Source organism: Eleutherodactylus coqui, chromosome 13 (genome assembly GCF_035609145.1).
Source record: "Eleutherodactylus coqui strain aEleCoq1 chromosome 13, aEleCoq1.hap1, whole genome shotgun sequence".
NCBI classification, from domain to species: Eukaryota; Metazoa; Chordata; class Amphibia; order Anura; family Eleutherodactylidae; genus Eleutherodactylus; species Eleutherodactylus coqui.
The window spans coordinates 91,111,031-91,129,015 of NC_089849.1; the positions used below are offsets into that span (position 1 = coordinate 91,111,031).

The 17,985-nt window shown below is 43.9% G+C and overlaps 1 protein-coding gene across 1 annotated transcript in view; it reads right to left on the reverse strand.

Annotated features, from left to right (window-relative positions):
• STX8 (syntaxin 8) overlaps nt 1-17,985 on the reverse strand; it is a 202,855-nt gene that overhangs the window by 45,718 nt on the left and 139,152 nt on the right. The window contains exon 7 of the mRNA XM_066586661.1: nt 14,427-14,528. Within this exon, the coding sequence (XP_066442758.1) occupies nt 14,427-14,528 (102 nt within the window). The remainder of the gene's footprint in view (nt 1-14,426; nt 14,529-17,985) is intronic.

Below are 17,985 nucleotides of genomic sequence, written 5' to 3' on the forward strand. Positions count from 1 at the left end.
GGTTCTGCCAAAGCAGCTTGGGGTCTTGTAGAGTCGCCTCAACAAATGAACGCCGTGTGATGATGCATCTCACACAGATGTGGCCCATTCTTCATGTGTGTTACACAAGAGGCTCCCGAAGACCAATCTCCACACTGCGCTTGAACTTGCTTCACATTAGCTCACATTCTCAGTGAGTGCATAGCTACTATCTTCAGGGCAGCTTTGGATGTAACTAGAGCAAAAGGGCAGCTTTACACGGGCTACCTATTGGCCAAAAAAAAGCTCAAACAAGCAATTTTCCGCAATAGTAGTCGCATGTATACGCAGGATCCGACAACATACAAAAAAAATGGCTCAGTAGTTGCTGGTTGTTTTGTTTCAGAAAACAACTAACGAGCGACATCCTGTCCAGTGTGAACAGGCAGTCCTAACGAGCGACAGCCTGTCCAGTGTGAACAGGCAGTCCTAACGAGCGACAGCCTGTCCAGTGTGAACAGGCAGTCCTAACGAGAGACAGCCTGTCCAGTGTGAACAGGCAGTCCTAACGAGCGACAGCCTGTCCAGTGTGAACAAGCAGTCCTAACGAGCGACAGCCTGTCCAGTGTGAACAGGCAGTCCTAACGAGAGACAGCCTGTCCAGTGTGAACAGGCAGTCCTAACGAGCGACAGCCTGTCCAGTGTGAACAGGCAGTCCTAACGAGCGACAGCCTGACCAGTGTGAACAGGCAGTCCTAACGAGCGACAGCCTGTCCAGTGTGAACAGGCAGTCCTAACGAGCGACAGCCTGACCAGTGTGAACAGGCAGTCCTAACGAGCGACAGCCTGACCAGTGTGAACAGGCAGTCCTAATGAGCGACAGCCTGTCCAGTGTGAACAGGCAGTCCTAACGAGCGACAGCCTGTCCAGTGTGAACAGGCAGTCCTAACGAGCGACAGCCTGTACAGTGTGAACAGGCAGTCCTAACGAGCGACATCCTGTACAGTGTGAACAGGCAGTCCTAACGAGCAACATCCTGTACAGTGTGAACAGGCAGTCCTAACGAGCGACATCCTGTACAGTGTGAACAGGCAGTCCTAACGAGCGACATCCTGTACAGTGTGAACAGGCAGTCCTAACGAGCAACATCCTGTACAGTGTGAACAGGCAGTCCTAACGAGTAACATCCTGTACAGTGTGAACAGGCAGTCCTTCAGCTTTCAATGACTGCCTGTTCACAGTGAATGGAGGCAGCTTGGCAGAAGAGATCTCTGATCTACTCTACCTCCATTCACTCAACAAGTATCGTGTAAACACACAGGAGTCAGAGTTGTTTGGATGTCTGTCGAGTGTTCCTGCGCCGCCCCGCGGCATCGAATCATCTCAAGAACAGTACAAGATAAGGAAAACAGTTAGCCAGGTGACTCAACATTATCTCCAGACCCAAGCTGTAAAGAGGATTCATCACCTTCCAGGTCCATAGTTTATTGTAAAAGCTGCTAGTTAACCCTTTAGTGCCCAGTGCCTTTTACACCCTAATGACGAATCAACTATTCTGTTTCTTTTTACTGTTGCATTCCAAAAGCCATAAATGTTCTATTTTTCTGTTACAGATCTATATGAGGACGCCCCTTTTTGGACTAGTGGTATTTTGTCAATGCGTTCTTTTGGTGTACATATTGTATAACTTTTAGCAATTTTTTTTGGAGGGAACAGTTTGGAAAAAAAAAATTCTGCTATTATTTATTAGGTTTTTTATTTTTACGGCGTCCACCGAGTGAACGGATAACATGAGAACGTCGTTCTCTAGGTCAACAAATTTACACTTCAGTGTACTAAACATGCTTTTTTTTCTATTTCTAATTTTCATTAAACTTTTGTACTTATTACTTTTATCCCTCAAAAGATTGTTCCTACAATACACTATAATATTACAGCAGTTTATTAGACCTTGCCTCTGGGCCTAATAGGCCAACGTACATGCCAGACCCGGAGGCCCCTGTTAGATGTCCAAGTGCCATAGCAGCCCACTGAGGGGGCCAATGAGTGACAGAGGAAGCCTCTTCCTTCTGTCAACCTCTTAGATGCTGTGGTCACTACTGACAGCATATAAGGGGTTACACGACCAGGATTAGAGCCAACTGCATTTGGAGCTGTTACAAAGGACAGCTGTCATGGCTACTGTAAAAAGATATATAGGTGGTCACCAATGGGTTAATAAGGAAGCTAAACCTTACTCTTAACATAAGTAGTTAAAAAAATGTCAATAAAGTGGTTTATCGCACCCATAAAGCATCAGAACCATGAGAGCTCTCATTACTGCAAAATTTTGAAGCTCAGCCTCCTCCGCCGCAGATCTGAACAGAGCCCACATGCTACATATCCTATAAGAGGCAGCCGCACATCGCTCTGCCTGCTTAGTTTATTGATCGGTTTCTCCCTATTAGCTCTTACAAGGAAATAAGGGAGATGGAACAATACCTCTGCAGCGCCACCTATTGGAAGGCGGCATTCCTGTAAGTCAATGTTAGACTCTCTATACAAGCCTTGTAACAGTGACTGGGAATTGAAAGCCAAGCCAGAATCCATACCCAGCTGTTTTGGGGTGATTGCCCCTCATCAGTGTGGAGTAGATTTTCAGCTTGGCTAGCGAGAGGCCTGTGACGTAGGTCAGGAACGCCATCTTTTCTCCTTAGGGAGAGCAGCTAGAAGGTGAGTGAGGGAGGAGACTTAAAGGCCAAGAATGCTGTCTTCCAATAGGTGGTGCTGCAGAGGTATTGTTACATCTCCCTTATTTGCATATTACCCAGAGGAGCATGAATTGCCTTATAAGTCTTCTCGCTCTCCCTAAGGAGAAAAGATAGCGTTGCTAACCCTCTTACAAGGAGGCAAGGCAGAGCAGTGTGAAGCTGCATCACAATGGGAGTACACCAGAGACTGTGCAGTGTAGAGTTAGGGGAGTTGTATTGTTGAAGGACAGTTCAATGTCATGAGATCTGCCACTGCTGCCCTTAGATATGAGCTAGCGGACAAATGCATCGTGGTAAGACTACCCCCTCTACCTCTAAAGACCCAGAAGCATAATGGTAAATGTAGCTTGCAAGAGCTATAAGTGAGACTGCATTAGGATAAGCCAATCACAGTGGTAGAAGGGGCCGAGATGGCAGACAACCCATAAATGGCACATCAACAATACAGTGATATACAACGCATACGCAAGAGCCTCGGCATTACTCTTTAATAACAGACGGTGCTGCACTACATAGGCCAAAAAAATTTGCTGGAGGGCTTCTTGAACAACACGCTTTCTCGAAATGGCTTGTACTTGTGACTTAGCACTACTCCGAGCAGGAAATAACAAGATTCAAGTGTTTTCAAACTGCTACATCATCACGGCACTTACATCTCTCGTCTGTTACTTAGAGTGGATTGGTCAAGATATCCTAAAATGAGGTGCTAATGCTGCAAGCTTCTGGCTATGCACAGAACCTGGATTATGTGATGTGTTCTGTACACTCCTCATACCCCAGTGTCCTACCGCTAGCCCCGCCAGAAAAGGCTTAATATCATGAAGTCACTTTTTAGGCAAGATATTGTATTATTTAACAAAAAGCAAACTTTGTGCCACTTACAACGAGTCATTAGGAGTTAGACAGAAGTTACACAGATGTTACCAGGCACGCATCATTATCTCTCCACCTTCCATCTGCACACGGGACAGATTTGCTGGGGGAGGGGGGTTCATGGCGATTTGTGCACAGAAAACCCAAAATGCAATACAGTAGCAGTAAAGTTGATGGGACTATTATAAATCTGACTAGTAAGAGCTGTGTGGTGCATTGCGCCACCAGAAACACTGGTACTATATAATTTCCTAATAATTATCGTATTATAATTAGTACCAGTGCTTCTGATGGCGCAATGCACCACACAGCTCTGCTACATGCATGTCACACACACAGCTCTGCTACATGTATATCACACACAGCTCTGCTACATGTATATCACACACAGCTCTGCTACATGCACGTCACACACACAAAGCTCTGCTACATGTATATCCCATACAGCTCTGCTACATGTATATCACATACAGCTCTGCTACATACATTCTTCATACAACAGGGATCAAAAGCAGCAGAGCAGAGTCCTGCACACACTAAACACCCCCTGGTCATGTGCCCCCGAACTGCTCCCACACAGATGACTGATCACATGACGCTGACATCAACACGGTTCCTTTAAGCACACGGCTGCTGTAGGTTTTCATTAGAATTACATCCCCTACACACTCCCTGCGGCCTCAGTTGCTGAGCTGGACAGCAGTTGTGTGCCTACAAGACCTGTGATGACGTCCCCATCATGTGATTAGGGGCGGAGCACGTAACTCACTCGGGATGAAGGGCCTTTGATGACGTTATTATCATGTGATCAGAGGTGGAGTATGTAACTCACACACTCACGGGTGGACAGATGGTCGTTAGTAGTTTGATTACTGGTACGGCACACAACACTGTAATCGTAGTGAGCCTATATTATTTGAGTATCCCGGGAATCAAAATAATGCAATGGGCTATGTGAATAGCGTGAGGCGCTGAGTGATCAGGCATCATTGGTGTGCAGAACAATCCTTTAGGAAGCGGTAGATCTGCATGTAATGTAGACATTTTTTTATGCGGAAAGTTACTTGCGGAACAAACGTTAAAGTCTGCAGTAGTTTACCTTATGTCACAGAGTTATTGTACATTTTCCACCTCACTGCAAGGATGACGTCCAAATCAACCCGCCCAATAAGCCAGCAAATAGTCCTTAACTAAGGCGGAGAGTATCAGCCTTAAACGAGCGTGCTCGCTCATCTCTTTTCTTAACCCTTTAAGGACACGGCCTATTTTGGCCATAAGGATGTGATGATTTTGGGGGGGATTTTTCTATCGACATGTTCGGATGAGGGCTTGTTTTTAGGGTGAAGAATTGTAGTTTTTATTGGTATACGTAAATTATTGTAATATTTTTATACATTTTTTAGTGAGCAGGGAGATAAAACACATCAGTTCTTCCATTGTCATTTTGTTTTACAGTATTAATAATGCAGCATAAATGGCAGTTTTTTTCTGTGGGCTGTACGATTAGGAAGATACCAAAATTATGTTTTTTTTCTAGGTTTTGCCATTTTTACACAATAAAAACCCATTTTCTTGGAAATTTTCATTTTTTTGCATTACTGCATTTCAAGTCCTATTGTTTTTTTTTTTCCCACCAACAGCGCTCAACAACGGTTGTTCTTTTGTGCGACAAGCTGTAGTTTTTATTAGTACCATACTGGGGTACATGTGGCTTTTTAAATCATTTTTATTGCATTTATTGGGTGGGTAAATTAATAAAATAAGCATCCTGGCTCTGTTTTTTTTAAACGTTTTTGCTGTTTTTGCAGTGTGTTCAACTAACGCCCCCTAACCACGGGTGAGGCGGAATATCACTAGCGATATTTCGCCGCCGGGGAGGATGGGAAGAGAACTGACAGCTATGGAAAGCGTGCACTGTGTTACTCGGGCCGGATTATCACTGCGAGTAACGCAATGCACTATTGTCCGTGGACAGGAGCCCTTATTGTAAAGGTCGTTACAGATGCGATAATACCAATTGTTTTTTGTTTTGTTTTTGTTGAAAGTGTGCAAAAAGGGTTTCTTTTGTTAAAAATGCCAAAAAAAAAAAAATTTGTATCGTCTCAGTAGGGGACTTGAACCAGAAGAGTCATGATAATGCATTGCAGTACTTTTAACTGAAATGCATTATCGTATACAATAGTGAGCACAGGCCATTTTAACTTTGCAGCCAAGTTTTCTTTGTAGACCGGCTAATTCCACTATAAGGATTCTACCGATGGTGGCCCTTTTATTCATTTCCCAGACAAGCCCTTTAATGACCCTTTAACATAACCGAAAACAAGGTTTCCCTGTAAGAAATATTTTAGAACAAAAGCTATTACGATATAATGTCACTTGACATTGGGTTCTGCCCCCATTCACCTATATACTTGTTTTTGGAGTTTGTGAGGAAACCAGATTACCTGGAGGAAAGCCATGCAAACACAGGGAGAACAAACTCCATGCAGATGTTGTCCTTGGTGGGATTTGAACCCAGGACCCCAGCGCTGCAAGGCAACAATACTAACCACTTAGCTACCATGATCCCCCCATAGTTCATTTTATATCCGCTATAAACATCATAGAAAGAAATACAGTGATGGGCCAAGGATGTTTCTCTAAGGCGGGCTTCACAACTGCGTTGGAACGTCCGGTGGGGGATTCTTTTATAGATCCGGCACAAAATACCGGAAGAAAAAGTGCCGCTTGAAAATAGCGGGCAACTGAGCGAAAACCGAAAGGACCCCATTATAGGCTGTGGGGTCTGTTTGATTCCATCATAGAATGGACCCATTTGGCCAGGGGATTCCCCTTTCCTGCTCTCCGAACGAAGCAAGAAAACGGAACCCCTGAATGCAGATGTGAAAGCAACCGGACAACATGCAGAAAACATCAACTGTGCTTCCAATCATTCTCCAACTCCCTCCCTGTTGGGGTTTTACATGGTCAATACTGTATCTTGCATATTTTAACAAATTAGTAACTTTCAGTGACCTTCTCAAAACATTCTTGAGCATACAAACAAGTCAGCGGCTGAAGAAAGACTTCTCCATTGATTACCCAATGTTTAAGGGTAACAAAGACAAAAAAAAAAAGTCTTCAGCTAAGTCGTCCATGAAAACCGCTTAGGCGTCTTAACTGTGGAATTAAAGAAAAAAAATATAGGAGCTTGAAGTTCCTGTGATCAAACTAGGCTTAAGGAGAACTTCCTGACCTCTTTGGTTATGCTTCCCTGGCTGGCTTGTCTCCCGTTAGCCATCTATTTCGGGCCAGTTTCCAGTGGTTCCCTCAGAAACATATTGTTAGCCTTTTGAATCCTAATGTCTCCAAGCCAGGGGCCACCCAGGCAGGGCAATAACAATGCCACTATGGAATGCTTGGTTTGTCTTGGCATTTAGAAGCCACCACCCTCGTTCTCTGAACTTGATCTCCAACTGGGATAAGTGACCTTGATCTCTCTCGAATCAAAAGAAACTTAACAAATTGGTGCCTTAATCCACTTAGCCTTCTGTCATTCTGTCCACTCTGGGGTTGTAAGGAGTAGGACTCTCTCCCTTTCTTGAAACGGAGGGTCTTTCCTCAGTAATCCTCTAGTGACCAGCGGGAACACGTACTACTTGGCTTTAAGATTCCTCAACGCTTGCCCTTGGTGTGTTCAGCTGACAAAAGAACTCATCCATGTGAAACAAAGTGTGTAAAATCAGGGTGAGAACGATTAACGGAAAAAAAAAGGTTGTCCGCGTGAAATCAATAAATCACTTTAAACTAAATATACCCATCTGTTTTTGAGAAGAGAAAAAAAAGCCTATATGTCAGATTCATTGGCAAATGATGTAAGAGAGATGTCTACTTCACAGGGAGATCGGGGGACGGTTCAAAACCTGTTAGGGTGGTCCAAGTGTATCTCATCTCCCGTGAAATTCCATTCAAACAGGCTTGTAGTGATAAATGTCAAGTCTCAATGGGGATCGGTGGTTTGGCCCCAGAGAATTTCTTGAAATGGCTCAATGTTACTCAGGGTCTGTTCAGAACTCTACATTTAGGGTTTGATGACCTAAGAATGTGCTAGTCATGCCTGTAGGTAAACAAGTATCTTCAATGTAACCATTGCCAATGTATAAATGGTGAAGGATTCGTGCTACCCGACTGACGTGATAGGCATAACCAATAACATGCAAATTAAGGTCACTATGAGCAGAAGCACTGCCAAGTTCAAGAGTCTAGTTCACAAAAGTTTATTTGGACAAGATAAACTTTATGAACTACACTCCTGCTCTTCACAACACGGCTATTCACAGAAACTTTAAAGGGGCTGTACAGGAATGCCACAAAGTGGCTGCAGAATGTAGGAACCCATCCTAGGATGGGAGAATGCACGTGCACACCGGAAGTCGAAGGGGGTGGCATTGTGGGCAGAGCCTAACACTACATTGGGTAGTAAGGGCCACTTACTCAGATGGGGGTCTCCCATCTTGCAACACGTTTCAGCGCACATGGGCGTCTTCTTTAAGCATGCTTGAAGAAGGTGCCCATGTGCGCCCAAAAGGTGTCGTATGTTGACTTCATCATTGTCCTTTTGGCTTTTTGTTTGTATGTTTGCTGCACTTTTTGTCCTATTTATTATTTAATTAATTAAAAAATCCTCAATGAGATAATGAAGGACTCTAGTTCCTGTTTACTCCTGGACTACAGGCACATCGGTTGGATTGCCCATCATTAATTCCAGTGGTCAATGTTCCTGTGAGGGCAGGGGCGTAACTATAGAGGATGCAGGGGATGCAGTTGCACCCGGGCCCAGGAGCCTTAGGGGGCCCATAAGGCTTTTCTTCTCCATATAGGAAACCCAGTACTATGAATAAAGCATTATAGTTGGGGGCCTTGTTACAAGTTTTGCATCGGGGCCCAGGAGCTTCAAGTTACGCCTCTGTGTGAGGAGTCTCCATTCTTGGAGACCCCTATCTGAATCGCCCTTTCTACCTTACATTTGTTAAAGTAGCAAATACTTCTGTAACTTTTTTTACTCTTTGGTTCACACTGGGGGGTTGGATTCTTTGTCTCCTGGATCACTAACATTTGAGTATCTGGTGTCCATTTGGGGTTTTGCTGCTCTCCACTTTCCAGTGGATTCATTTACTATTTTTGTCTTTGGACCCATCTGTATGCAAAATTCTTGCCCTCCTTTTCCTTATAATTACATTGGATAGCGATATGTTACAAAGATTTGTATAGACAGTTGGAGCGGAGCCTAAGTTTTCTACAGTCTGCATGGATAGTAGCCATTTTATGGCATTCCTAGACAACCCCTTTCATTTGCATGTTAGGAGTTCTTCAAGTCCCGATTCAATGGCCTTGCCTCAGACAGACGTACAATCCACCACTTGAAAGTCCACACTGGTGTGTTACTTAGTTTGCACATCCATAATAGGTGAATGTGTTGTATACACCCTCCACCCCCTCATACTGCGTCTATCGGATTACATCCTACGGTGCACTTTACGGATCTTTTATCACTTCAAAATGTAAATGTGGTCCTTAAGAGTAAACACTTTGTCTATCTGACCACGATATAGCAGTAGAAGGTTCACAATTCTGCAGACTTCAGAGTTGAAATTGGGATTCCACCTATAGTAGTCCACAGCGATTCTGCCATGGATCCGAACCTGAATTTCGCCCAATCAATGGCTTAAATCCATGTTCGTTAGTCTCCTGTGTTTCCAAGCAGGTCACCGTCAAAAAGCTACATGTCGTAGAATCCTAGAATGGAAGAGTTCGAAGGGACCTCCAGGGTCATCTGGTCCAACCCCCCCCCCCCCCCGCTCACTTGTCACTTCTTTACGTGAAAACGCATCAAAATAAATTCTGCATGTGGATTTTGTCCATTGTCAGGGTTATATCCTCATGCAGATCCACAGCAAAAACAGTTGCAGAATAACCGCAGATTTCTGCCATGGATTTGCAGGCATTGGAATCCGAGCTGGAAATTCCACGGTGGAGTCTACCGTGTGAACACAGCCTTTGAATAGCCCGCCGGTTTAATTTCTGCAGAGAGCTTGATGGTGACTTGCCTTCTAGGAGGTGACATCTTCAAAAAGAGTTTACAATAATCTAAATGACTTTCCCGTGTGAAAAGCGGGTAGTGCTGCCTAACATAATACATCTTCAGCTCGTTGGGGCGGTGAGCGCAGAAGTGCATTCAACAAGAATGAACCCTGTCCAATCCACTGTCTGACGTCTAAAGACATTCTGATTGAAGGCTGTACTGTTTCCAATGTAGGAAGACGTCCAGCAGGGTATCCTTACTGTATAGTACTGGCCACTCTGTTGTTGGGGGCCTCTTTAGCATGTCCAATACCACAGTACTGGCTCTAGCCAGCAGGTGGCGCCATTGTATAATGGCAGAAAGAGAAAACCCCCTAGGAAACCCTGAATCCAAAATTGGATTGCAAAGGGTTAAGGGGTATTGAAGCTACACAGTACAGGACCTACACTGTAGAATCACTGGTTGGACTTTGCAGAATGGCACTGGCTTCCCACTACTTTTACTAATTAATGGTCCATGTGTTTTGCTTGTAGGCTCTGGTTCTTAAATGCTGTGTATCAGTAACAAGAAGAAACTTAGAAAAACTTTATAACGAGTTTGATAAAGTTTCCAACCAACATCATTCCTGAAAGCTTCGAACAAGGTATCTCTGTAAAATCTGGAAGTAATCAAATTTTTCTTTGGAATGGGACCTGCTTGTGATTTTCCAAACCCTTTCATATAGACGCTCAACTTATGAATTAGTTCTAGTGAAATATAGTATAGTCAAATTTCATGTCTAAGCAGGCACCTAATATCTTTGCCTGCGTTTTATCCCACTTTCATGTTATATATTGAGAAAAGACTTCAAAACTTTTTTTCCCCTACTTTTAATGGCGAAAAAAAAAAATGGAAGTTGCAGCCACAATATATTCAGAGAGATGAAAGAATCAAAGTGTTCCTTAAAGGAAAAGAGTCATCAGACAGTTTGTATGTTAAACATATTTTCACATTTTTTGTGTTTAATATTTCACCGTATATAATAAAACATACCCTGATATCTTGCAGTTTTCACCCTAGCCACTGAGAACCATAAGAATCGGACACCTCCTATTCTCTAGAGAAAACTTCCCAACAGTCACCTCGTTATCATAGGAGGGCATGGTTACAATGAAAGGTAACACCGCTATGATAAAACTGGAAGCAGATAACATAGGATCCACAATTACCTCCTTACAGGTCACATTGCGTGGCCACAACACTCTCCCATAGAGGTGACGTTTCCAGACACCAGTTTCCTATGGGCCGTGTGGCGGGTGTAAAGCATATATGTGTACGGTTGTTAATAGAGCAGAGCAGCAGCTCAGGTAGGATGCGCAGCGCCATAATCATGATCAGAAAAAAAATAAAAAATCTACAATGAAAAAATATAAGTAAATTAGATCGGCCGGGCAGATTCCCGGTAGGCCGCCATTGTGTATCTAATCTGATATGTGCACTTATCTTTATGTTGTAGGCGTTATATGCATCTCTAATTTGCTGTGAGCAAAGCAGTATTAAGGCCCATTTAGACGCAACGATGATCGCTCAAAGTTTGCTCAAACATCAGTTTGAGTGACAGTTTTGAGAGAGCATTTTGCATAAACTCTTAAGAAGCTACTCAGCCACCTAAGAGTTTATTAGCGTGCAAATGAAGCCTTTCGCTGAATGCAGATAACAGCTGGGGGTCTGTTATCTGCATTCAGCTGCGTTGTTCTCACGCGAGACTGAGAACTCAGTGTGCGGTCCCGATAAGACACATCGCTGACTTCAAGCTGGCTTGAAGTCAGTGATGAACGAATAGTTCACGATCAGCACATTTTTAGACTCATTTTTAGACTCAGCGATTTTCACTCAAAAGATGGAATTCTGAGTGATAATCGTTGTGTCTAAATGGGCTTACTGAATTGATCTTTATTAGCAGCTTTACGAGATCTTATGTGCTTGAATGGTCACAGCGTTTACAGAGAACATATAGAAAGTGCTAGAGATCGCTATATATGCTGGGACCATGCAAACACACAAGCTCTAATAAAGCAGCTAATGAAGATCAATCCAGTAAGAATTATACTGCTTTGCCCACAGCAAAATGGAGACAGATATAAAGCCCACAACATAAAGATGACTTCATATAGCCGGTTAGGTAAATATACCATCAGGAGAGGCAGAGACTGTGTACACACTGACTGCAGATCTGAGAGCTGTGGGGGTGCAGGGGGCTGAGCCTGGGAAGATAGCCCTGCCCCCACAGCTAAAACTACATCAAAAAGTCCTAGCTGCTAGAGAAGCTGAATACTTAAAGGGGTGCTGTATTGTCATCTTGACTTATCATGACAGTGATGGCAATTTCCCTCTCTTTCTGACCACCGGGAAAGAACTTTGAATACATTATTAAACAGCGTGTATACAAGTACTTGGATGAGAATGCAGTAATAACCCAAGTTATGCCAGAGTAATCTAATTTTCTTCTAGGACAAAATCATTGACTGGGTTGATCAGGGAAATGCAGTGGATATAGTATATCTTGACTTTAGTAAAGCATTTGACAAAGTATCTAATACCACACTTATTGAAAAAATGACCAAATATGGGATTGACAAGGCAACTGTTAGGTGGATTCACAACTGGCCGAGTGATTGCACTCAAAGAGTGGTCATAAATGACTGCACATCCAAGTGGAAGAATGTATCAAGGCCCAGTGTTGTTCAACATTGTTATAAATAATCTGGAGGAGGGAATTAATGGGAAACTGATCAAATTTGCCGACAACACAAAGCTAGGAGGGATAGCTAACACTAGGGAAGAGAGTATTCAAAAAGATCTAGAAAAGCTTGCACGGTGGGTGGTGACTAACAGAATGGTATTTAACAAGGAGAAATGCAAAGTCCTATATCTGGGAAAGAAAAATGAAAAAAGCGCATACAGAATGGGAGGAATTGGGCTAAGCAGCAGCACATGTGAAAAAGACTTGGGTATACTAATAGATCATAGACTGAACATGAGTCAACAATGTGATGCAGCAGCCAAACAGGCAAACCCAATTCTGAGATGTATTAAGAGAAGCATAGAGTCTAGGTCACGTAAGGTAATTATCCCCCTCTACTCTTCCTTAGTCAGACCTCATCTGGAAAACTGTGTCCAGTTCTGGGCACCCCACTTTAAAAAAGACAGAGACAAACTGGAGAAGAGGTACCAAGATGGTGAGCGGTCTGCAAATCATATCCTATGAAGAACGGTTAAAGGATCTGGGAATGTTTAGCTTGCAGAAGAGAAGGCTGAGAGGAGACTTAATAGCGGTCTACAAATATCTGAAGGGCTGTCACAGTGCAGAGGGATCAGCCCTATTCTCATCTGCACAAGGAAAGACTAGAAGCAATGGGATGAAACTGAAAGGGAGGAGACACAAATTAGATATTAGAAAGTGAGGGGGATCAATAAGTGGAACAGGTTGCCAGGGGAGATGGTGAGTTCTCCTTCAATGGAAGTCTTCAAACAGAGGCTAGACAGACATCTGTCTGGGATGATTTAGTGATCCTGCACTGAGCAGAGGGTTGGACCCGATGACCCTGGAGGTCCTTCCAACTCTACCATTCTATGACTACTTGTCAGAAACAGCCAAGTGCTTCAGCACAGCAGTGTTTCCATAGTATTTCCAGTGTTTCTCATTGAAGTGAATGTGAGCTATGGAAACAGGACAGCACTGTGCTACACAGTTTCTGAAGCTTCTATTCACCTCAATGAGAACTACAGGAACAGCACTGGACTGAAGCACTTGGCTGTTTCCCTAGGTTCCATATGGTAACTATAGGAAAGGAGAGTCATTGGCCTCTATAGGAGAGTGCTTTAGGAATGCTCTGTGACCTGTACAGGGAAGGGGAGGAGGTGAGCTGTGACATCACCTATTGTGAATGATGGATTCTGCACTATCTATACAGAGGTGCCACCTTTCATTGCAATCCTGTCTGTGATAATAATGAGATGACTGGCTGAAAAAGTCTCTCTATAGAACAGGAAGTCTCAGACTAGTATTTGGCTACATGGTCAGTGCAGATCTTTAGGTTTATTTCTCTTAAATATACATAATGAAACAGAAAATAAAATAAATGTTTAACCCTTTCCAATCCAATCTTGGATTCAGGGTTTCCTAAAAGGTTTTCTCTTTTTGCTGTTACACAACGGTGCCATCTGCTGGCTAAAGCCAGTGTGTCTGCGCCAGAGACTGAATGGTTGGCAATAGACGGTAAGAATACCCCGCCGGATGTCTTCTGAAATTGGAGCTGTACAAGCTTCAATCAGAATGTAGGAAGACGTCAGACAGTGGATTGCAAAAGGGTTAACATGTGTTTAACCTAAAACGAGATTTAAACAACAGGGTATTTTATGACAACACGTTCCCTACTCTAAGGGTGAATTCCCATGGGCGGAAATGCCGTGGCGACATTTCCCGCAGAATTTCCGCCCGTGCACGCTGCCATAGGATTGCATTGGTTTATGCAATCCTATGCAGACAGCCATGATTTGACCACGTGAAAATCTGCATGGGAATCGCGGCATGTCCTATTTCTGTGCGAGGCTGGTGCACAGCCGGCACGTCGCAGAGCAGAGAGAAGACACCGGAGGAGGTGAGCTGCGGGTCACGGGTCACATCCCTCTGCGGGAATTTTTTGCAGCGGGATCTGACCTGGCTGTCTGCATTCATCCTAAAGCGAATGCAAAAGAGCGGCTTACACAAAGTAACTACATGCTAAGACTTTGGGATGACTTACCGCATGATCCGGATTTCTGGTCCACTAGCTTCACACGTCTTGTCTGATGGCGGACCTTCGTGTCGGTGTTTTCTACGAGGTTTGTCAGGTCATCGATAATTTCTAGAAATCAAAAAAGGAGAAAAAGTAGTTGTTAGTATAACCTTGCTCCTGTAAGTCTGTGCGGTTAGAAGATACTTGGGCTCAATGTCCACGGGCAGGGCACCTGCACCGGAGATCCGCAAATCAAGACGCCCATAGGAAAGCATGGGTATCCGCAAATTAATGTAAGCATGCGGATTTATTTTGTGGACCTTCTGGTCCGGAAAACAAATTGCAGCGTGCTCCATTTTTCTGCGGATCCCACAGGGGCGGCTTCCATTTTAGTCAATGGAAGCCATACGATCCGCGGCACACCCACAGCTGACACGGATCACACGGGAAAGCAGGAGATTTAAAAAAAACTTGTACTGAGCATGTCTGCTGGCGAGCCGTGAGGACTATGCGCAGTACAGCGAACCCAGAAGTAGAGGGATCCGCGCGAATGCCGCTGCTGGGGAAAACAGTTAAGCAGGGCCCAGTGACAGCGGGCAGGATTCCGTGTGGGATTCCCTGCATGGAATCCGACCTGCCCTTGGACATCGGGGCTTACAGTCGTTCTCACAATCTACCCCGGTCATCGGCATCCCAGCATCGATGAAGAACGAATTTTGCATCTGTTCCCATTAGATTTCTCCAAGTTCCTCCTGCACTCCCTCTACATTCTAATATTTGAATGTCCTTGATATGGGACTACGAACAAGGACTGGAGTGAGAGATTACAGTCGGTGTACTGTGATATTATATGTATAGACGCAAGCTATCAGTAATATAAAAAGGGAATTTCTCCAATTGACGTCAACGTAACACATGGGGGTAACGAGCCTGTAAGCATGCGGACCCTCTCCGATGATCTGCCACGTCATTGTGGCTGTACCAACCAACAAATGCCCAAGTGTTGAATCAAGAATAAATAAAAAGCACAAAAAAAACCTTGAAATTCTCATCAGTATAAAGAGCGATCGCTGAATAATAAACCCTGTGGAAATTTGGGAGGCCAAATAAGGAGAGGTTAACATCCCGCTCTGAAATGTATTGCTTTCAATAATAAGAGGATTAGTTCTATGCAATCCAAATAAATCACACCAGAAATTCTGTATATTCTGAAGAGAAACGAGATTTGGGAAAGTGGAGGGGGGTGGCCGTGTAGTGTTCTTAACCTTTGTGGTGCCAGATGGACCCACAAAGCTCCGCACAACAACAGCGCATCCAGGTGGCCGCTGCTACATGCCATTATTCAGATAGAATGTCCTTCTACAATATAGTATTACTAGAGTTGGCAAGGCAAATATGTTTTTGGAAAGCCTGGGGTAACCATCAATCCAACTGCTAAAGGGGGTGTAACCCAGCAGAAAATAACAGATCCTCCGCTCGGTAGCCCTAATGGTTGCCACTAGAGATGAGCGAGCATACTCAGTAAGGTGATATACTCAAGAGAGCATCGCCTTTTTAGAATACCTGCTGGTTCGTCCCTGATGATTCACGGGGGCCGCAGGGGGGTTGCAGAGGGGATCGGGAGGGAGAGAGAGAGGGAGGGATCTCTCTCACTCTCCTCCCCACTCCCCCGCGCCGCCCCCGACCTCCGTGGCCCCCCCCAAATCTTCAGGGACGAGCCAGCAGGTACTCGAAAAAGGCGATGCTCTCTCTCGTATATCGCCTTACCGAGTATGCTCGCTCATTTCTAGTTGCCACACAACTTTCCCAAGAGCAGATAAGAGAAGCATTCTTTTATCCAAATGCCTAGTCGAGATGGATCAAGGGTTTTTCTATCCCAAGTATGAGGATCCGGCTCGCCCAAGTCGCTGCGCTCCGTTTCTGCATCAGCCTTTGTTTTCCTATTTACGTCTTTGGATGTGCAAAAGGCCCTTCAGGCTGAAAACTTCTCATCAACTAAGTATTTTACTGCTCACAACACTAACCATACCAACGACTTGGAGCTCCGTGATTAACCCTTTGGGCACATGCTGGATTTAATTTGTAGAAATCGGCTATTTTCTACTCCTTTTCATTTATGCCGGATTGTGTTGAGTAAATAAACTATCTGGTTGAAGCACTATAATGTATTTTCAGTCGGCTGTTACGAGGCCAGTCGTCACGGGGCATTGGGAGATCTAGATTTAACCCTTTGCAATCCAATTTTGGATTTAGGGTTTCCTAGGGGGTTTTCTCTTTCTGCCATTATACAATGTCGCCGTCTCCTGGCTAGAGCCAGTACTACAGTATGGGACATGCTAGCAAGGCCCCCCAACAACAGAGCAGCCAGTAATATACAGTAAGAATACCCTGATGGACGTCTTCCGACATCGGAGCTGTGCAGCCTTTAATCAGAATGTCTTCAGACGTCAGACAGTGGATTGTAAAGGGTTAATATTGTTTTTGTTTGTTTTGGTTTTTTTTTTAACTTCCAGTGTTTGTAAATAGAATATTTTGCCTTAGATGATGTTTCCCACATATCTATTTCTATGAAAGCAGAGTGACAACCAATTGCTGTTACGGCTTCCATGCAGGGATCATCACTGAGCTTTCTTAAGCCCCATTTACACACAACGGTTATCACTCAAAATTCCTTCAAATGATGGCTTTTGAGCGATAATTGTTGTATGTAAATGCTTCCATCTTTCACTCTTTGGCTGAAAGATGACTTTTAGGTGAGCTTAAAATCCATCATTCAGCCGGAGAAGAGATAACACAGACCGCATGCTGTGTTCTCCATGGGAGCAGCTGATAACATTGTATTCAGCTGACTGCCCATGTTGGGACAATGGAGCTGATTGCAAAGATCAGACCATCTGCTGGGTTCTGCAAGCAGCTCCATGAGGCTCATTTACATGCAAATGAAGCTGATAAAGTGCTTATGGACATTATAGCACAGCACTTTATGCAAAATGATGGCTAGAACTGTCAATCTTTCAACCATTTGAAAGATTGACTTAAGAGTTTTTAATGACCACATTGACTTATTATACAGTAATATGGGGCTAGGGATGTAACTGTACATTGCTAGGTGATTTTGTGCATCGAGTCTATGAGAAATTCGGGTGATAACCCCCACACTGTAGCTACATGTAGGAGAGATTAGAGATTATGTAATTTATACCAGGAGTACTGACTTATACCAGATAACGTGGTAAGAGGTGTTGCACTGAATTGTCTTTAACACAGCATAGGCCATTCTGGATCTGGATGACTATGTGACAATGTGATGGCTCACTGCTTGAAGTGGATGCTGAAACTTAGCTATGTCCCCGAAACAAGAAGAGGGGGTCAAGAGTAAAGCTGCCTGACAGGTAAAACGCAGCACTCTGTGACAAGACAAGAAGGGCTTTCAATACAGATTACACGTTTAAATGATCGCTAAGAACTTTAATTGATTCAACCAACTCGCATTAATGTGACAGCCAGTGTGAAAAGTAGCAAAAATGCATACTACTTTACCTAAAAACATTTTTGTGCTGAAAAATGTCCCTAGTGTATTGGCCAC